At 56.7% G+C, this 19,083-nt stretch overlaps 1 protein-coding gene across 2 annotated transcripts in view; it reads right to left on the minus strand.

The window, feature by feature from the left end:
* The window catches only part of SLC45A4 (solute carrier family 45 member 4), a 74,021-nt gene that overhangs the window by 13,737 nt on the left and 41,201 nt on the right, over positions 1-19,083 (minus strand). For both annotated transcript variants that reach the window (XM_060115595.1, XM_060115594.1), the window contains exon 2: positions 17,595-18,263. In XM_060115595.1, coding sequence (XP_059971578.1) covers positions 17,595-17,838 — 244 coding nt within the window. In that variant the 5' untranslated portion in view covers positions 17,839-18,263. The remainder of the gene's footprint in view (positions 1-17,594; positions 18,264-19,083) is intronic.

Raw genomic sequence — 19,083 nt, forward strand, 5'->3', positions numbered from 1 at the left:
CAGATAAAACTGTTCCTTGAAGATTCGGCCTCTTAGCTGGAGGGGCACAGACAGTGGCCAAGCGCTTGCTTCTGGCCATGGGCTCATTACCACAGTAGTGACCATGTGCTGAGAGGGGCTACAAGCCCTGGTCACAAGAGAACTGCTTGTCCACACTCTCTCTCTCTGGCCTACACAAACATTCTGTGAACGTCTGTGAGCTGCAAGGCTCTGCGACAGATGGGAGTAACTGAAGACTGACCACAGAGGACACAAGGAGTGCCTGGGAGACATGCCCCGGCCCTGGCTCGCCCTCGGCTGCTAAGTGCCCATCACCCTCCCACGACTGGCTGGGCCGGCAAATGTGGGACACACAGGGTCTGGTAAATGGAAAGCCTGTGCTCTTCCCAAGTACATGCCAGGACATGGACACGCGTGGAGAGGCTGGCCATGCAAGGCGACAGAGAAAGCCATCTTCACCGAAGGTGCCCCCTGGAAACCCGGGCTTCTCGCCCCTCCCTGGGAGGAAGCACGGCGTGAGCAGTCTGCACTGCCCCGGGACCGCTCCACACCCGACAGGAGCCCTCACGTGGTAGCTCACGCTTCAGCACCCGACAGGCTGCCCAGTGCCAGTTCCCCTCGGGTAGCGGCATTTACATTCCTAGGGCCCCTGTGCCTGCTGGCCGTCGTGTGTGTACTTTGCCCAAGTTGCTGCTGCGCTGAGGACACTGCCCTGCCCGGGTTAAGAGCGCGGCTCACCCCGCACGCAGAGTTTCTGAGGTTCAAGTGTACATCAACACCAGAGTCAGACTCCATTCCATATGCCTCTGCTCGGGCTGGAGTGCCCCCCCGCCCCCCCAAAAGGCTCCTTTGCACCGACCTGTGCCCTGTGCTAAGTTTGCTGAAGGTGGCCTTTCGGGGCAGGGCTGTTGGGGGAGCCTGTGTGACAGTACAAGGGTGAGGTACGAGCTTCACAGATGTGAACTGGCAATTTCTGTCAACCTTCTCTGAAAACACACGTGTAACTGAAATTAAAACGGGCCCGCAATTTAAAGTGACTCTTAGGAACTCATCAGGAAAGTGGTCAAGCTGGGTGCTGGTTAGCAGTTCACCCCAAACCCGTGTCCTGCTCGCCCAGAACCACCACCATCACCAGGCTTCGCACCACCCAGAGCGCTGGCCGCCTCAGGAGGGAGCTGGAGGGGCTGCAGGTACGTACGGATTACCTGCGTCGGAGGCTCCCCGGAGCCTGGGCCGCCTTCGCCAGCGCACCGACCCTGAGAGACCGAGGGACACGGCTCGGGGCTGGCAGGGCGTCAGACCCTCAGCCCACCTGCTCCTTCAGCTCTGCCCTCCGCCCCAGCAGCTCCAGCCTGTCCTTCCGACAGCGGCCGAGGCGGCCGGGCCGCGCTGTCCTCTGGTTACGGTGCCGTGGTCGCCCCCCACACGACCCTGTTCCAACGACTCCTTCCTCATCTCCTCCACCTACTGCAGCCTGGTTTCCCAGAGCCCCCACCCCCACCCCGAAACTGCCCTCAGAGGTCACCAGGCCACCTACCTGCCAACCCAGCTGGCCCTTGTTCATTAGACTTGGCCGAAGGCCCCAGGAGGGCAGAGGGCGTTGGCACAAGTGCCCGTTCCTGGCACAGAGCCCGGCGAGCATGGGCGCCAGAACCACGTGCTTGCCGCGTGAAGATGCTGCCGGGCCCTTCCACTCGCACCCCGTCCTCCTCCCTGCTCGGCACGGGACCCCCCACACCCAGGGAAGGCCTCCGTGGAGGGGGAACCGGGCAGAGGCTGCAGGGCCAGGAGCAGCTGGTCAGGCCGAGGAGGCAGGAGCGCCCAGGAGGCCCGACTGGACCGACAGTGGCCTCTGTTCTCCTTTGCCTTGTCCTCTCCTAAAAGTCACCCTGGGCTGCAGAGGGAGTGCGAGCCCACCAGGAGCTGAGTGCTTGGGGTGCGGGGACAGCCGGGGTCACCCCGCGCTGGGCAAGGAAGACAGACACTTCCCATCGCGTCCCCAGAGCAGCCCCGGAGGAGCGAGCGAGCCCTGAGAACACAGCCCCGACCCCGTCCGTCCCTGGCGTGGCTGCCACTGGGACGCCCCGGACACGGCATTTCCCAGCAAGGCTCTAAACACACGCAGCACCGGTGCGTAGTAAATAATTTTTGTTTTCTTCCCGGCAAAAATGAACAACAATGGTGGGACCAGAAAGGCTCCCCGTTCACAGGAAATGCCGAGGGTGTCACCGCTCGCCGAGGGCTGTGTGAGGTCACGGGCGACAGCGGCCACGCTTGGTCACGCGCGGCCTCCCATTCAGCACAGCCAGCAGCTTTTTTGATAAACTGGTCCTTCTTGGGGGAGGGGGCCAGGGGACTGGGAAAGCTGCCTATAAATCTTTAACAAAAGATCTGAAATGGGAATAGGAACTACATTCTTTCTCTCAATAGACAAAGCCTTCCCCATCAAGATATGCTTGTATTCTCAGACAAAACCTTCATGATAACATTAAAGCCATGAGAACCCGCTCTCTGTGGGAACGCTTGGCAGCCTGCAGTAACCCCGGATGAACGTAGCCAACCCAGCGGGGAACGTGGCACTACGCAGCCCCCTTGAGGGCCACAGCCGTGAAAAAGCATGGGTCCGGCCGAGGCCCCGGGGCCCAGACGCAGGCATGGTCCCGAGGAAAAGGCTCCCCCCGAGCAGAGAGGGTCTGCACTGGGCAAGGGGGCAACCCCTCGTCCAGCTGGAGGGAGGGCCACAGAGCTGAAGGAGCCTTCCAGAATCCCAGGAAGGTAGGAAGAAGGATTAAGAAAAAGAAGCTCAGATGCCTGTTCCTGGGCCTCCCCCTCGGAACAGCAACCCCTGGTGTTCTGAGTGCGCCGGGCCGGGCCCTGTGGGTGCCCGCGGGGGCTCCTGTGCAGCCCAAGCCCCTTCCCAGAGTCCAGGCACTCGCCCCGGGCGCTAGATGTCCCTCATCACAGCATTGAAGAGCAGGGATGGGTGCCTAAAGGTGCAGGGGCCCCGGAACCTGGGCACCGTGGGGGCCAGTCCCAGTGACGTCATCAGTGCCGCGGGGAGGTGCTCCCTGCAGGTGGACTCTGGATGCACAGGCAGTAGCCTGGAACTAGCACTTACCAAAGGCACCATTAGTCAAATTCCGGAAGGTTCCGAACGGCCTTTCTTCCCGGTAAAATAAACATGCTCCGGCCCCTCATGTTGGCCCTGAGGCGGGGCTTAGTTTCCAGGGAGTAAACCGCCAGCCCCACTCGGGGGCTGCCCAGCACCTCGGTGGGAGCACTGGTCCTATGCTGAAACGAGGAGGAGCCTCCAGGGCCCAGCAGGATGCCCTCGGCCAGATGCACGCAGGCACTGAGGCTCTGGAAAACCCGTGGGCACCCCTCCTGCTCTGCTGGGGCCTGGCTGCGGGGGTCTTTCTTCCCCCAGCTCCCAGGAGCACAGCCCACTGCAGACTGGAGCACCGGCCCCTCCCCGCCACCCACCCATCCCACACTCTTCAAAACAGATGCTGCACTAAGCAAGCGTGCCCAAAGCACAGGTGGGGGGAATGAGCCCGCCCCGAGCCCCGCGACGGCCACTCAGCACCCCGGCCCAGGCTGGCCCCTGTGCAGGGCCTGGACGCAGTGGCAGCCAAGGTCTCTCCCAACTCTGAGAGTCCGCGGCCTGAATTAGGGTCGGGGAGAAAAAACCCAGCCACCACCCTATCTGCTGCGATTCACAGCTCTGGTTTTAATAACAAGTGGGCAGCAACACCCCCAAAGCTCCGGTGGTGCGAGGTTGTGGAGCACGCGCTAGGGCGGGAGGACCCGTCCTGCGGATGCCGGCCAACTTCCCTGGTGGGAGTCAGTGCTCCCTCCGGCCGACCTCACGATACCTAAGCGAGGTCAGTGAACCAGGGTTTCAGAGAGACTTTGCACAACATCTCCACACGCAGACAAGACACACAGAGGTCACCTCCAAGGGCCGGGGACAGTGAAGTGTAGACAGATAGGTAGTTAGGCAGGTGAGTGTGTTACCTTCCTTGTCAACGCAATTCATCTGTAAGCGCGTAATTAACGTTTAAATAATGGATGTGCTCAGCCAAGGACGGACCCAGAGGATTCCTGGAAATTTAGGAGCTGGCTCCAGCAAGCCCCTGGGCTGCAAGCAGCGGGGCCTTCAGGGTCTGGTCATTATATCCTACCTCCTGAAAACGCTATTACATGAAAACTAACAAGTGCTTGGAAACTTAAAAAATTAAATTCTTACTAAACATTGCTATTACCTTTATCAATAAAGATCTCGTGTATTTTTTAAAAACCTCTAACCCCATCTCCCTTTATCACATCTCGACCAAGCGCAGCAGGCGCAGCTCCTGAGGGGCAGGGGCACTGAGAGACGAGTTCAAATCCCAGCTCCACCACTGACCTGACTCTGTGGGCCCCTCCTTCCTCACCTGCAAAAATCTGCAAGATAATGTCATCTGCAGATCTGTATAGGGAGTAGGTCCCTGGAACAGCTGCTGCTGGCATCGTCACCACGGGGTCCGCACACCTCACTTCTAAGAGCGGGAAGCGGGAAGCGACACCGTTAGCCCCACTCTCCTCTCCTAGTCTGCTGCAGACTCAGGCCTGGCCTGCCCTCAACAAGAGGAGAGGCCTGAATTCTGATTCTACACTTTCTGGCCATGGACCCCTGGGCAAGCCACCTCCCTTCCTGAGCCCCAGCTCCCTCGGCACCGACGGCCTTGTCCAGGGCCCTGGGGAGGACCGACAGGTGACAGGCCACATCCCTGGGCCAGCGTGGGAGCCTCATTCAAGAGCCCATTTCGACACTGCCCTTCTGCTAACACTGCCAGCACCCCACCCACCAGAAGAGGGTTCCAGGGGTGGTCAGGGAGTGTGCCAGCTCCACCCTTCTTCCCCTGGTCCTAGACAGCTTGCCTCCAGAACTTTCTCCTCTGCACGGCCACGGCCTCGCCATACTGCAGTGCAGCAGGGCCCCAGAGCTGGTGACATGGGGACAGCCGGCGGTCGCGGTCCGGCTCCCCGTCCAGGCTCGGCTCTGAGCCTTCCTCCCGGCAGCCGGGCTCTTGGGGCTTCCGTGCCCTGGCCTGCGGTGCTGTCCTGCGTGGCACCCTCGGAACCCGCTGTGAAAGTGGGTGTCCTCCCCTTAAAGCTGGCCTGCCCTCCCCGAGGACAGGGGCTGCAATGCCCCCGCACGTGTAGCCTCACCGCCAGGGAAGGTGGAACGCGTAGGCCCAGAGACGCAGACGACCTGCAAGGGCTGGGCCTGGCCCACCCTGCCCCAGGCCACACCACTGACGACCACCCCACGCGAAACCAACAGCACGACACACCTACCCTGCTCTTCAATTAGGCGGGATGACTAAAATTCATGAGAGGCACGTCAGGCCCCATTTATAAGTCATGAGTGTCAGATTACAGGGGGCCCGGCTGGTGCCTGGAAAAGCGCTTCAAACCCAGGTGGTGGCTGCGTCTACACAGACTGCATTTCCGGTCTGGCTGTGGTTAAACCCTGCTTTGCTGTCACAGTCTAGCCCGGAGAATGGTGAAGAAAGCGAGGACATATGCGTAGTCCGGAGACTGTGGGGAGGACCCGGGGAACAAAGGCCTCCGGCCAGGCCTGCAATGCAGGGCGGCAGCGAGAGGGGGCAGAGTCGTGCTCCCGGCGGAGGAAGAGGAAGAGCGAGTGGGGCTGCGGAGCAGCTGCTGGGCCCAGAACCCTGCCATCAAAGCAGGCAGCGACTCCCCCTAACCGTGCTGCGAAATGACAGCAAAATGCGAGGGTGCGTAAGTCTAGAGGGACTTTAAGGACATAAATAATTTGGTTGAAACTGATGAAGCCTCACACCCTCTCGCTAGGCTCGGGGACCCCGCCCCTCCTGAGTGGAGCCTGTGTGGCCCGACCCTTGGCTGTGCTGACCTTCTGCGGGCCCAGGGGCAGGGCTCTTCCAGCCGCGGTCAACAGCCCAGCACGCAGGTGTCCGGCCCTGACCGGCTCAAACTGAGGCTTAAACGCTTTCAGTTTCTGCGCATTTTGCATTGTGTGCTACATACACCTCCATTTCGATTTGCAGATAAAGTACTTCTAATAATCACTCCCAATTCAACATGATGGGTGGCAGTCCTTCAGGTTTCTTTCTGTGATGTTTCCATCAGTTTACAAGCTGTAAGATACACCCCACATCCTCTCTCCACTTAAACTGGGGGCAAACAACCTATACTCACCTCAAGACAAACCCCATCCACACACGATTTACATAATTTATTGATATAAGTGTATGCGTTTCGTGTAAGATTTAAATAGCTAGTTTTTTAATGACAAAATTACCATCATCTGGGAAATATTTTGCTGGTGGACACATTCTATACGGATTGCTTTTAAGAGCAAAGAGTAGGACCTCCCTGGTGGCGCAGTGGTTAAGAATCTGGCTGCCAGCCCAGGGGACACGGGTTCAAGCCCTGGTCCGGGAAGATCCCACCTGCCGCGGAGCAACTGAGCCTGTACACCACAACTACTGAGCCTGCGCTCTAGAGCCCACGAGCCACAACTACTGAACCCCGTGCGCCTAGAGCCCGTGCTCCACAACAAGAGAAGCCACCTCGATGAGAAGCCCGCGCACTGCAACGAAGAGTAGCTCCCGCTCGCCACAACTAAAGAAAGCCTACGCGCAGCAACAAAGACCCAATGCAGCCAAAAAATAAATAAATAAATGAATTTTAAAAGAACACTTCTAAAAACCATTCTTGCTTTACCACTGCTCGTGTGTGCAGTATTCGCAAAGGGCAGAATCGCTCAGGTTTCTCTGTAAATCACCTCCTTGGAGTGGCATAGAAGGCCTCCTAGGATCTGGCCCACCAGGGGCCAGAGCTCCCTCAAACGACTCTGCACCAAGCTCGTGCCACGCAGACTTAGTCCCAGCTTCCCTAACACACCACACTTCCCTCTACGCCTCTCCCTGCCATGCCGCTCCTGGAATGTGCCGACTCACCTTCGCTCACTGACCCCTACTTACTCTTTGCAACCAGGGGGCCCAGGGCCACGTCCTCCACACAGCTTCCCCATCCCCCGCCCCCTGTCTGTGCCCGGGGGGTTGCCTCCTGTCCTGCTCCTGTTGTCCGCACGCTCCCCTTGGACAGGGCAGGCAGCGGCCTGTATTCTGATGCCCTTCCTACTCTTCCTCTCCAGACCATGAATCACAGCCTTGACCCCAGGCCCCGTGAGCACCGGGCACGGCCTTGGCGCCAGCGTGCTAGATGACCTCCCTCCAGGTCTTCCCTGACCTGGGGCCCTTCGATCGCTGGCATGAGGGCGCCGGCATCCCCACACCGACCCCCAATTGCACGTGGCTCCACCTGAAGCAAAAGCCTCAGGCTGCTCCTGCCCCCCCGCACCTGGCACCACGCCCGGCACCCGGCAGGTAGGTGCTCAATAAGCGTTTGATGGAAGAACAACAGGCACAGGGCTCCTTGGGAAAAACGACTGCAGCTGACATTTCATTGTTTCTAAAATACAATGATCTGAAACACAAGGAAATCCAGACTTCCCAACGCAAACAAAACAGCCCTGCACAACAGTTTTTCAATTATCTCAGTCAAAATTCAGGAGACTTTGACAAACTCCTGCCTATGTATGGGTCCTCCCGGCATGCTGCCTGTGCTTTGGGGGGCACTGCGAGGGTCCCCCAGCCTGGGTGGGCGGTCACGTCAGGGCTCCCAGGCACCGACACACACGTGTGTCTAGAACTCTCGTCCACTGGAGAGAGCGGGCAGTCTGCCACCTCCCAGCCTGGGCCATGTGTCACCCTTCAGGCTTCCTTAGTCTCTCGTCAGCAGGAAATCCAGTTTTCAGTCAGATATTCTGTAAGGCCCATCCAGGGTTTTTTCACATTTGAAAAATGGGGGTAAAATATACATCATGTAAAAGTCACCACTCTCGCCACTTGTAGGTGCTGGGTTCAGTGACATCAGGGACATTCCCACTGCTGTTCAGCCACCCCCACTGTCCCCCCAGGACTGAAACTCTGTCCCCATTCACTCACTCCCCGTGGCCCTCCCCCAGGGCCCTCATGGAAGGGGAATCACACAGTCTTTGCCCCTTTTCATCTGTATTGTTTCACTTAGACTGAAAGTCTTTCAAGGCCCATCCTCCAGCCCTGTGGGCGGCACCTGCCCCCTCGCTCGATGGCACTCCGGGGGCAGGGGGACAACGAGGACAGAGTCCAGCGCTCTACACAGGGAAGGACTGACTGCTGGAGAATCGTCACCCAAGTCCCAACGGGAGTAGCCTGAGCACCCTCCCCCAACACCAGGGGACCTGCCCCTACCCTCAGGCCTGCAGACAGGCAACCCAATATAAGCCTCAGGCTGAGCCAAGTGCCTCGCAGGGCGGGCAGGTCCAGGGGAAACCCGTCCCCAGAGGGAGGACCTTCTCATAACATCCTCCAGGACTGTACAGCATCAGCTTCCAGCGATGCGAAAGGAACTGCTGGATGAGAAGCACAAGAGAGAAACCCCCCACCACCTGGAGGAGGAGGACGGCCAAGCCTGGTCCAGTTTTCGCTGAAAATGAAAAATGGAAGCATCAATGCAGAATTCAAACTCAAATACTCTGAGCTGTTCTCAGCCCAGCGACCGAATCCCCACACAGGGGAGGTTCCCACGCACTGAACAGCGGGGGCACGGAGGACGGGCTCAGAACCAGACGCCTCAGGACCCCCCGCCCGCTGTGACAGCGAGGGTCCCCACATGTCACGTCCCAGGCATGGGCCGGCGGCCTGAAAGCCTTGGGCCCCGGGGACTGCAAGGCCTGTGGGCATCGCCTCGGCTTGGGCAACGAAAGCAAACACAGTTACAAGCTGGGCGCTGTGTCCTTCCCCTGGGCTCTGGTCCCCAGAGCCACCACCCGCGCCTCGACCACTTGCCCATTTCCCGGGCCTTCTGGTACGTGGCCTCCAGACTCCGTGAGCTGTCCCTCTTTCAGGCGACATGGTGGCCTGATTCTCTGAAAATAGCCAGTAAGTGACGCAGCTTCGTGAAATCAAGGAGTGCCGGGTGTGTGTATATATATATATAGCTGATTCACTCTGTTATACAGCAGAAACTAACACACCACTGTAAAGCAATTATACTCCAATAAAGATGTTTTAAAAAAAAACAAAAACAGGAGTGCCAGGTGAACCAGAAAGGTATGCCTTAGGAATTCTTGTGGCACAAAGGGAACTGTTTGAGGGCAGTGAGGGGCTAGATCTGCTTTTACAAAACAGAAAGACCAAGAGTGCCACCTGCAGAAGGCCCCCGGGGCGTCATGAGACACAAAGGGGATTCCTAGGAAGGCGGTGGGCACATGTGAGCTGCGGAAGTGCTGCAGAGTATAAAGCACACCTGTTGGAAGGTCCACGTTAGATGCGTTACGCAAAAGGTAACTCGCAACAGGTCACCTGTGGGCAGCATCGTGCTCACTCAAGGAGGCCACGGGGGACATGCGTTTTCACTTGGGATACAGCATGAACCTGCATTGCTCAATTCTCACCAAAGACTTGTGTTCCCGGGCGCTGCCCTGTGGATTTTGAACGCTAGCCTGAGTCAACAGGCACAAGAAGCCACTGGGCGGGCCAGGCTGTAACCTCTAACTCAGGGTGGGGTGAGGGGGCCGGGGCTTGGATTACAGAAGGGTGTTGATGCGGCGGGTGATTCAGTGGGGCTGCCCCCGGGTCACGTTCCCACTCTGCTGCAGCAGCGCTGGCCTCGGTCAGTTTCCCTCAGCAATCCTGGGAGTGGAGGAAGATGACTAGCACTTAAGGCACTTCAACTTCAAATGTTTTCTTTAAGGCACGCTTTTAAAGGGTAGGTTTTTCCCACAGGAAGAAAAGGTGAGGTTCAAGTTGGGACAAATCATATCCCAGGAATCCTGATTCACATTAAGCTAGGACAGAAAGTGGCAAAGTGTTTTAAGAAGAAAAACAGACATATACAAAATGAACCAAGTTTCACCCCTCCTGAAGGAGACAGACAAGACTAAACCTAACCTTCCGCATAAATAACCCTACAAACCACTTGGTCACTCCCAGGCCATCACGGCATCCCCAAGTATCATCAAGCAGATTTCGAGAAATCGGCGTCTCACTGTCAAATGAGAGACCACAGGACATTCCTCTATGACCCTCCTTTTCCCTCCAGGACACTTCCTGAACCAAGAAGGAAACAGCGGGTGGGGGTCTGCTTCCCAAGGGAAAAGGCTGTCTGGGAACAGACTGGGTCAGCCCAGGAGGGCGCCTGCCCCTCACGAGGTCTGCTCAGGGCTCTGGGCAGGCTGTTCCCAGACTCTCAGAAGGGACCCCACGCTCCCACTTGATCCCAACTCTGAGGCCAGATTCATCAGCTGCACCTGAGGGCACACACACATTAATATGTACGCATGCATACACTATACACATGTGCACATTATACACGTGCACGTGCACACACACAACACATGCACACATTATACCCATGCACACACATGCACATATTATACACACGCACACACACGGCGTGCAAATGACGGGCACCTACCTCCAGTGCCAGGCATGCAGCAGGAGTTGGTCTGTAGAAGCTCCTGGGCAGCCCCTCCCTTGCCCTCAGACCACCGGCCCTGCAGGAAGCAGGCACGGATGCTGCTATGCCTGCTGGGGCCTCTGGGCCTCCAGCCCCCAGCGTGTCACACCTTCATCCTCTTCTTCACCTCAAGTTTGTGAGTCTTACCAGAACCCCCTAGACACTAACAAAACAGCAGTTTTTATAGATGCCCCTCTGACCTCCTTTACCTGATGCTTTGAGCCTGAAGCCTAAGAACACAGTTTTACAGGCCCGTCCAAAAGCTGCAATGTTTGACGAATGGTGGGAATCCAGTGTGTAACAGACGTGGACTGTCAGGAAGCGGGAGAGATGACGGTGATGCTGAAGGCACCTGTGGCCAGCCCCGAGGTCAGCAGGAAGCCTCCTGTGAGGGCGGAGCCAAGGCGCCCCCCCACCCTGGGGCTGGGGGGGAGGACACAGCTTCGGCCTGGAGAGAAAGCCACAGGCTTTCTGCTCTGGCCTGGACCTGGGTTCTCTACCTGCCCTGGATGCTCTGCTGCTGCTGGAGGCTTGTCGCGTGTGCCACACGTGTGGGAACCTCCTGACGAAGGCGCACGAAACCGGCTGCCTGCAGGGGCAGCACCAGGTGCTGCAGGGCAGGAGGGGTGGCAGTCTCACTACCGTGACCACTGAACTTGGTGAAAATGCTGTATATTCAAGAAAGCAGAACTGAAGTTTTTGTTTTGTTTTGTTTTGTTTTTGCGGTACACGGGCCTCTCACTGTTGTGGCCTCTCCCGTGGCGGAGCACAGGCTCCGGACGCGCAGGCTCAGCGGCCATGGCTCACGGGCCCAGCCGCTCCGCGGCATGTGGGATCTTCCCGGTCCGGGGCACAAACCCGTGTCCCCTGCATTGGCAGGCGGACTCCCAACCACTGCGCCACCAGGGAAGCCCAGAACTGAAGTTTTTAAAGGCACCGTCCCCTGCGAGGGAGGATGTGGAACCACGGCGGCTGCACTGGGCCTGTTCCGTGTCCTTCCCGAGCTCCCGGGTGGCCGTCGGGGGGCCGCTGGCCTGCAGTGTCTCCCACGAGAGGCGGGCGTTCCTCCCGTGCGGTGTTCTGTCCCCTCTGAGGCCGACCAGAGGTCTTGGCCAATAGGACCAGGGAGGGAGGGCTGTCCTGGCGTCACACCCACCTCCTCCTCTGCTGTCACGTGGGTCTTCCATCCCCCCCAGCCCAGCAACGTGGCATCGCCTTCTAGCACTGAGGGATGGCACACTGCTGCCGGTCCAGAGGCTCTGGAACAAGAGGTGATCACTGGAATCAGGGGCCCTCAATTCAGGTCCCCAACTGGCCGGACAAAAGCCTTCCTGTGGACGAGGCCAAGAGTGCTGCGGTGTCCTTGGTGGCGGGGCACACACTTCACGCCAGGGGCCAGCAAACACAAACGGTTTACAGTGTTCCAATTTAAACTGCACTTACAGGCCTCCCTGGCGGCGCAGTGCTTAGAATCCGCCTGCCAACGCAGGGGACACGGGTTCGAGCCCTGGTCCGGGAAGATCCCACGTGCCGCAGAGCAACTAAGCCCGTGAGCCACGGCCACTGAGCCTGCGGGCCACAACTACTGGGCCCACACACCACAACTACTGAAGCCTGCACGCCTAGAGCCCGTGCTCCGCAACAAGAGAAGCCACCACACTGCACCGTGTCAGGAACCAGGAATAGATATGGGTTTTGCAAAAGAACCATCTCATGAGAATGAAGTTACCTAGTTTGTCACCTGCGGAGCTCCCTGGGGGGTGGGTGCCCCAGGTAACGAGCTGCTCAGACCAGTTTAGGTTTTCTGACCTGTCATCAGCGGGGTTGCTCCTGCCCTGGGCCCCCCGGAACCGCTGGAAAGAGGAATGAATGATCCGGCCTCCTCCAAGGGCGTGTGCAGAGCCCAGGCGTGTGGCTGAGGCTGGCTGCCCGGTACCTACTCCACCACCGCGGCCTGAGCTCACAGACGGACCACGGAAGTTAACTCGAACCTAAATACGGATCCCAGCTGTCATCCTCACCGCCAGGCGATGGGAACCTGGGAAGAGATGGTGGGGTTTCAAAGCGGCCGCCAGGAGACGGGCTCCTGAAGCACCCACACCCGCCCGGCAAGGCTGCCGACCTTCGGAAGGAGCCGTTTCGATTCCAGTGACACCCTCAATTATGAAAAGAATTATTCCAGGCCTCCCTGGTGGCGCAGTGGTTGAGAGTCCACCTGCCGATGCAGGGGATACGGGTTCGTGCCCCGATCTGGGAGGATCCCACATGCCGCGGAGCGGCTGGGCCCGTGAGCCATGGCCACTGAGCCTGCGTGTCCGGAGCCTGTGCTCCGCAACGGGAGAGGCCACAACAGTGAGAGGCCCGTGTACCGCAAAAAGAAAAAAAAAAAAAAAAAAAAAAAAGAAAAGAATTATTCCAACCAAATAGAAAATACAGATTCTAACAAAGCCACTGTCCTTCAGTATGCCACAAAATTACCAAGTGAATCCCAGACGACTTGAGATGAGCGGCCACGGGCTGGGACGCCCGCCAGTGGGGAGAACCACGCAGGGGGGATGGGGCAGGACCTTCCCAGAAGCAGGGGAAGGGAACCTGCTGGCGGGTGAGGCGCACCCTGACGCCCCCCTGATGGGGCCCAGCACCTAAAGCTGTCAGGATCTCCGTGGTCTCAGAACCAAGACCACGTGGGGCTCCATTCCCTCCGATTAGAGTGTGTGTACGAGCTCCCCACCTCGGTGCCTGCTGGGGACAACAGGAGCACGTGGGAACCGGTCATGATTCCCGGGGCCTGCACACTCCATGTATCCCCCGAGCACCACCTTGCGGCGACCACCCCCCGCCCCCATCCATCCTCCCGCCGGGCGGCTGTGGGGTGGAGGGCACCCCATCTCCCAGCCTGTGACCCCCCTGGTCCTCAACGCAGCGAACTTGAAATGCAGATGGAGGGAGGGGCCAGGCCGAGGGCTGGGGATTTAAGCTGAAACCACTGACTTCCCTCAGCTCTGCTCACCGCGCAGCCCACCTGCCACAGCAAGCAGAGAAACGGGCTCTATTCGCGGATGGCCGTAAGACCACAAACCAGAAAGGTCTGTAACAAACAGTGAAACCTACAGCTTCCACTGCCAGGATGCTGAAGCTGAAACACAGGCCAGACACTTCAAGGTTTAGACACACCCGACTTCCCCCCGGTGGGCTCCCCCGAGGCAGGTGGACCAGCCCTCCCAGCCTCTGCTTCCTCACATGGGATGGTGACTAATGCCATCTCCATAGTACTTATGTGTGTGCTCATCTGAGTGGCTGGGCATCTCTAACGGAGACTGGCCACATCCGCTTAAAGGGCAAACACACGAAACTGGAACGAGAGGCCATGCATATCAGCTCCGTTTGGGGTGGGCACTGACTAGTTCCCTAGTTCCCCACAGGTTTCTGTGTCCTACACGCCAGCAGGTCCAGAGGCCTCGTGTGCCCGGGTCGGGGCAGGCCGTCCGGGACCGAGGAAACCAGGAGTCCGGGCTTTGACGAGGCCACGTGGACACGTCTGGCATCTAAGGCGTGTCACTCGTTCCTTCCTTCCTTCCACACACACACAGTGAGCTTCCCCTGGGCACGGGCCACTAGGTGAGCCCGTCTGAACCTGCCCTGAAAGGGGGCAGGGCAGGGTGGGGACCTGCAGGAACAGTGACGGGATGACGGCGCTGCGGGCGCTGCTCGGAGCCTCCCCGGGAGCGGAGGACACGCACACGCTGACCACAAGAGCCTGGCCCAGGGACGGGCTGCGCATCATCACATCTAAACCACCACTCACCGCAGAAGCGACGAGCAAGACAGGATCATCCCTCCGACAGAACTAGACGCCCAAGGGCGTCATATCTGATAAAGGACTTTTTAATAAAGAACTCTTGCAACTCATTAAGAAGACAACCTGACTGAAGTATCGGCAAAAAACGTGAACACACACTTCATCTAAGATACACGAATACCCACTAAGCACATGGAAAGCTGCTGAGCATCAATATTCATTAGGGAAACACAAATGCTGTCAAGGATGTGGAGGCTGGAGGGAACGGTCTCCTCTTATAAAGGAACCCTGGCACTTACCGTACGGCCAGCCGCCCACTCCGAGGTCTCTACTCATGAGAGATGAAACACAGGTCCACACAGAGCCTTGCAGGAGATGCTCAGAGCAGCTTTATTTAAAACAGCCCCCAAATGGAAACAATGCAAATGTCCATCAGCTGGCGAATGAATAGAGAAAGGGGGGTGGGCCCACTCAGTGGACTAGTAGTCAGTGCAGCAGGATGGCTGGCTCAACCACAAAAGCACTGCAGAAACCAGGCCATGGACTGTGTGATGCTGTTTATACGAATTTCAGAAAGGGCAAAACTATGACAGAGGCAGGCGGGTGGTGACGGGGGGTGTCAAGGTGGACTGACGTGAGGGGCCACTAGGGAGCCTCCTGGGACAACGAAAATATTCCTGGTCTTAACTGTGGTGTTGGTTCCAACTACAGACATGACATCTGTCTATCAAGGGGATCAAACTGTCCACGCTGAGTGGGAGAATACTGTTTCAGCTTTAATAATTATTAATATACAAAATCCAATAATAAACACCACACCTCTGGGCGTGACAGACAACTTTAAGAAGCTCTGACTCAGATCAGAAAATTCTGATTACTGTGTTGCCCCTAAGAGTATAATGAAAGTACAACTCTGTGAAACACACTGGCCGTCTGTTGTCTGCTCGCAATCCAAGCCCATCTAGGAACAACTCTCATTAAGCATCATTCCTTTAACCTATGCAAACAGCCTCTGTCTACAGTCCTGCTCTGCCCATGACCATGACCTGTACTGTGTTTAGGGTCAATGACAAGGGTCACCTTCATGCCCTTTGGGTCACGGCCGCCTGTGATGACAATCCTCCTTCTTTCCATCATCATTTCTGGATGTTTATATGGAACAGACTACCTGCGACTTTCAAAAGCTACATTTAATGTCTAGCCTACTATCATATAGTGAAATATATAATGCGTATTACCCTGGAATATCTAAAATAGATACAAGTCTCATGTAATACACGAAATACTCAAAACCAAACAATGAAGTGTGAGTTGTGTGGCAATTGAGACTCACAACCTGTAAAGTGTGAACGTTCCAAGGAGCTGTGTTGGTGCCAGGGTTTTGAGCCATAATACACATAACTTATCACCAAGGAAATGTGGAGATAAGAGCTCCCAAATCTCTACCTATTGTATCAACTTATTTCTCAGTAATCAGAGGTTCTGAATTCTGTATTTGTCACCATAACCATGGTGAGATGATCTAGAAGTTAAATAGTGGTGCCTGCCTCTGACCCCCTGAGCCTATCAGCCACACGGCTTTCATTAAGGCCTCAGCCCACAAACCCACAGCCCTGCACATCAAAGGGACAAAATAAATGCTTGGTAAGATTAAGTGCCACCGGATGTACCCCATCCCGAGGTCTGGCCACAAAGGTGGTCTCCAAGCCTCTCGCCACACTGCTGCCCTGGAGCCGCCCACCCTGAGAGGCCTCCCCAGCCCACCCGGGAGGAGGTGCCCCAGCCTCTGGGGGCCGGCATCTCACCCCAGCTCTTCTCCTCTCAGCAAAGGTGGGTCACTCCCCCACCTCCAGCACGAGGACTGAGCCGCACGGGGACAGACATGGCGCCCTGTCCGCCCCCAGTGGCCTGGCACATGTGGGCACCCGAGGAAGGTGAGCAGGGTAAAGGAGAGGTGATCAACACACGGATGAAAGAACAAAGAGTGGCCCACGCGGTGCACGCTCCACCACCCCCAACTCTCCAGAAAAGGTTCTTAACTCATCCGGGCCACGGGCAGCCTTCTCAGGCCTCACATTTTTAAACATGAAAAATAAAACACCCGGGATGCCAAAGGGAAAACATGTTGAAACACAGCAACCTAAACACTGAGAGGGACGAGCCTGCTCCTTTATTAAGGTGCCTGACAAGACAGGTACGGCACCTGCTGTGCTGTGAAATGCCCGAGTACATCTGCCTGCAGAGCGCCCTGACGCCAGCGCGGGGGCCCGTTCATAACTGAAGGAGCCGCAGGCTTCTCTAACTGATCTGCAGCACGCTGGGCCTTTTAGCCTGTGCTCTCTGAGCAAGAAACATTTTACCATGTTCAGAGAAACTTTCCTGTAACAGCCAAAATAAATAGATTTTTAAAATATTTTACTAGGCACATGTGGAATTCTAGAATGAAACATGCTTCTAAATAGTTTGGCCCCTTATCCAGTTGGAAAATTACAGATTTTAAAACTTCCTTAGACAACGGGGAAAATTAAATACCCTGGTCACATTTTTAGGGCCTAAGGCACCCCCGGTGGTAATCTGGAAGGGATGCCAGCGTTTTCATATACCAGGCTTAGTAATGCTAACCTGAGTGTAACCTCTGAGAATCCGAGTATTTCTGGAAATACCCATCATTCAGCCACCTAAAGTCCACAGTAAACTCAGATTTAAGTCGATAATAACAACAATATGATGATAGTAAAACAAAACAAACACACACAGCATTCTTTGGTGTTTTCTACAGCCAGGCCCTGTTCTGAGCGCGTGCGTGTCTCCTGCCCAACAACCCAGGCTGGTCTGCGACTGACCTCGCTTCACGGAGAAGGAGCAAGGGGCAGCGGGGTTCAAGGGCTCGCCCGGCTGGTGGCCGGGTCTGGAGGCACCTCGGGGGAGGTGAGCACACGCTGGGCCGGAGCTTGGGGGTGCCACACACCCCCGAACGCCCAACCACCAGCTGGCCAGGGCCCCTGACTCCACGAGAGCATCCGAGGACCTCCCCCCCCCCACCCCCACCAGGGGACACGGCAAAGTCCATTGGAGGAGGCTGAAGGGAGAGGAGGCCGGGACAGCCGTAAGCCAGCGTGCGGTGCTCCGCGGGCCAACACTCACCGGCGTGTGAGGCCCGGGGCCAGGACCCCGTGGAAGCCCAGGCGGCACTTACCGATCTGCAGTAGGATCGGCGTGACCAGCGCCGTTTCCATGGCGTAACAGAACTCCCTGCCAAACATGACGGCCCCGTGCATCACCCACAGGCGCACGGGGATGCGGTCTATGGACCCCTCACTGACGGTCTCGTCGTGCGTCTCCGCCTCCGCGCTCCCCGGCTTCTGCAGGTCCGGCAGGGGCACCGGCAACTCCTGAACTTGCAGAGATTCTGAGTCGGCATTCTGCGGAGCCATTTTCATTACCACCAAATATATATATATATATATATATATATATATATATATATATATATATTTACTCTATCTATATAAATAATTCTATCATATATCTTTAAGGATAAATTAAGACGTCTTCTCTTTCTGCTTCAGTGTGTTCCTCCAGCAAGTAATAATACTTATATTCCTCTTTGTACAAACAGGTATCTCGAAACTTCTCACAGTCGGATGAGACACGCAGCAGAACAGACGATTTTTGGTTGGGTTAAACATATGGCTTGCTGGTTTACTGTGAATTAGAGTTAAAAATCCATAAATGCCATTCAGTTAATACCAGTTTCATCATCATTACTGAAGAAGTGCTGAAGCTCCTTTCCTTGCTACAGAGAGGCGGGCAGGTGACACACAGAGGAAGGCCGCCGTCGCTCCCCATCGAGGGGCTGGTTGATCTGCAAGAGAAGAAAAGCCCTGCCCGGTCAGACGGGGCCCCGGGCCTCCCACCCCGGGATCCGGGCGCCCTGCACGTGGGGCTGGTCCTCCGCCTCTTGGAGACCATGGGATTCCGCTCCCTGGTGCTTACCCTAGGTCATCTGCGGAGAAAACAAAACCCAATTTTTAGAAGAACAACATTTTCCTGCATGGAATCAATCGTGGGGGCAGGATAGAGACGGGACAACAAAGGGAGAAAGGAAGACAGAATGAGAGCTCAGCGCTTATGCTCCTGGGCAGTGACAGCCCGCTGGGTGCGGGGACCCCGCCCAGGGAAGGGGCAGGTGGGAGGCTCAGAGTCCACCCTGAGGCGCTGGATGCCTGTTGTGGGCTGTCTACAGCCGTGGTCCTTGACCTGTTTGTTACGAAGCCTTTTGCTAATGAAAGGAAAGAGTGCCTCTCCGGGAAAAAACATACGTGCAACACGTGCCAAACACTGAGCACCACATTGAGGGGCTTGAAGACCCCCACCCGCACAGGACATTCCATGGAGCCCTGGAACCCGTCCCTCAATCCTATGTTTCCACCATCCCGGTACCTATGACCCAGCTTTGTGACGCTGTCTCTACCTGGATGAACACTCCACTACCAAGTGTCGATTGCCAAGAACCTAACTAGAAATGTCCCCTTAGAAAGGTTTTAGGAAAGCAACCATCTGCCCTGTGCAAGGCCAGAGCAAGCACGCAGGAACACCCTTGCTCTTCTGCACATGGCCTTCCGACGCGGCTTCCGTTCAACCTGGGGTGATATCACACAAAATGTGATTTTACATTAAGGTAG

The sequence above is a fragment of the Mesoplodon densirostris genome, chromosome 13 (assembly GCF_025265405.1).
Source record: "Mesoplodon densirostris isolate mMesDen1 chromosome 13, mMesDen1 primary haplotype, whole genome shotgun sequence".
Classification (NCBI taxonomy): Eukaryota; Metazoa; Chordata; class Mammalia; order Artiodactyla; family Ziphiidae; genus Mesoplodon; species Mesoplodon densirostris.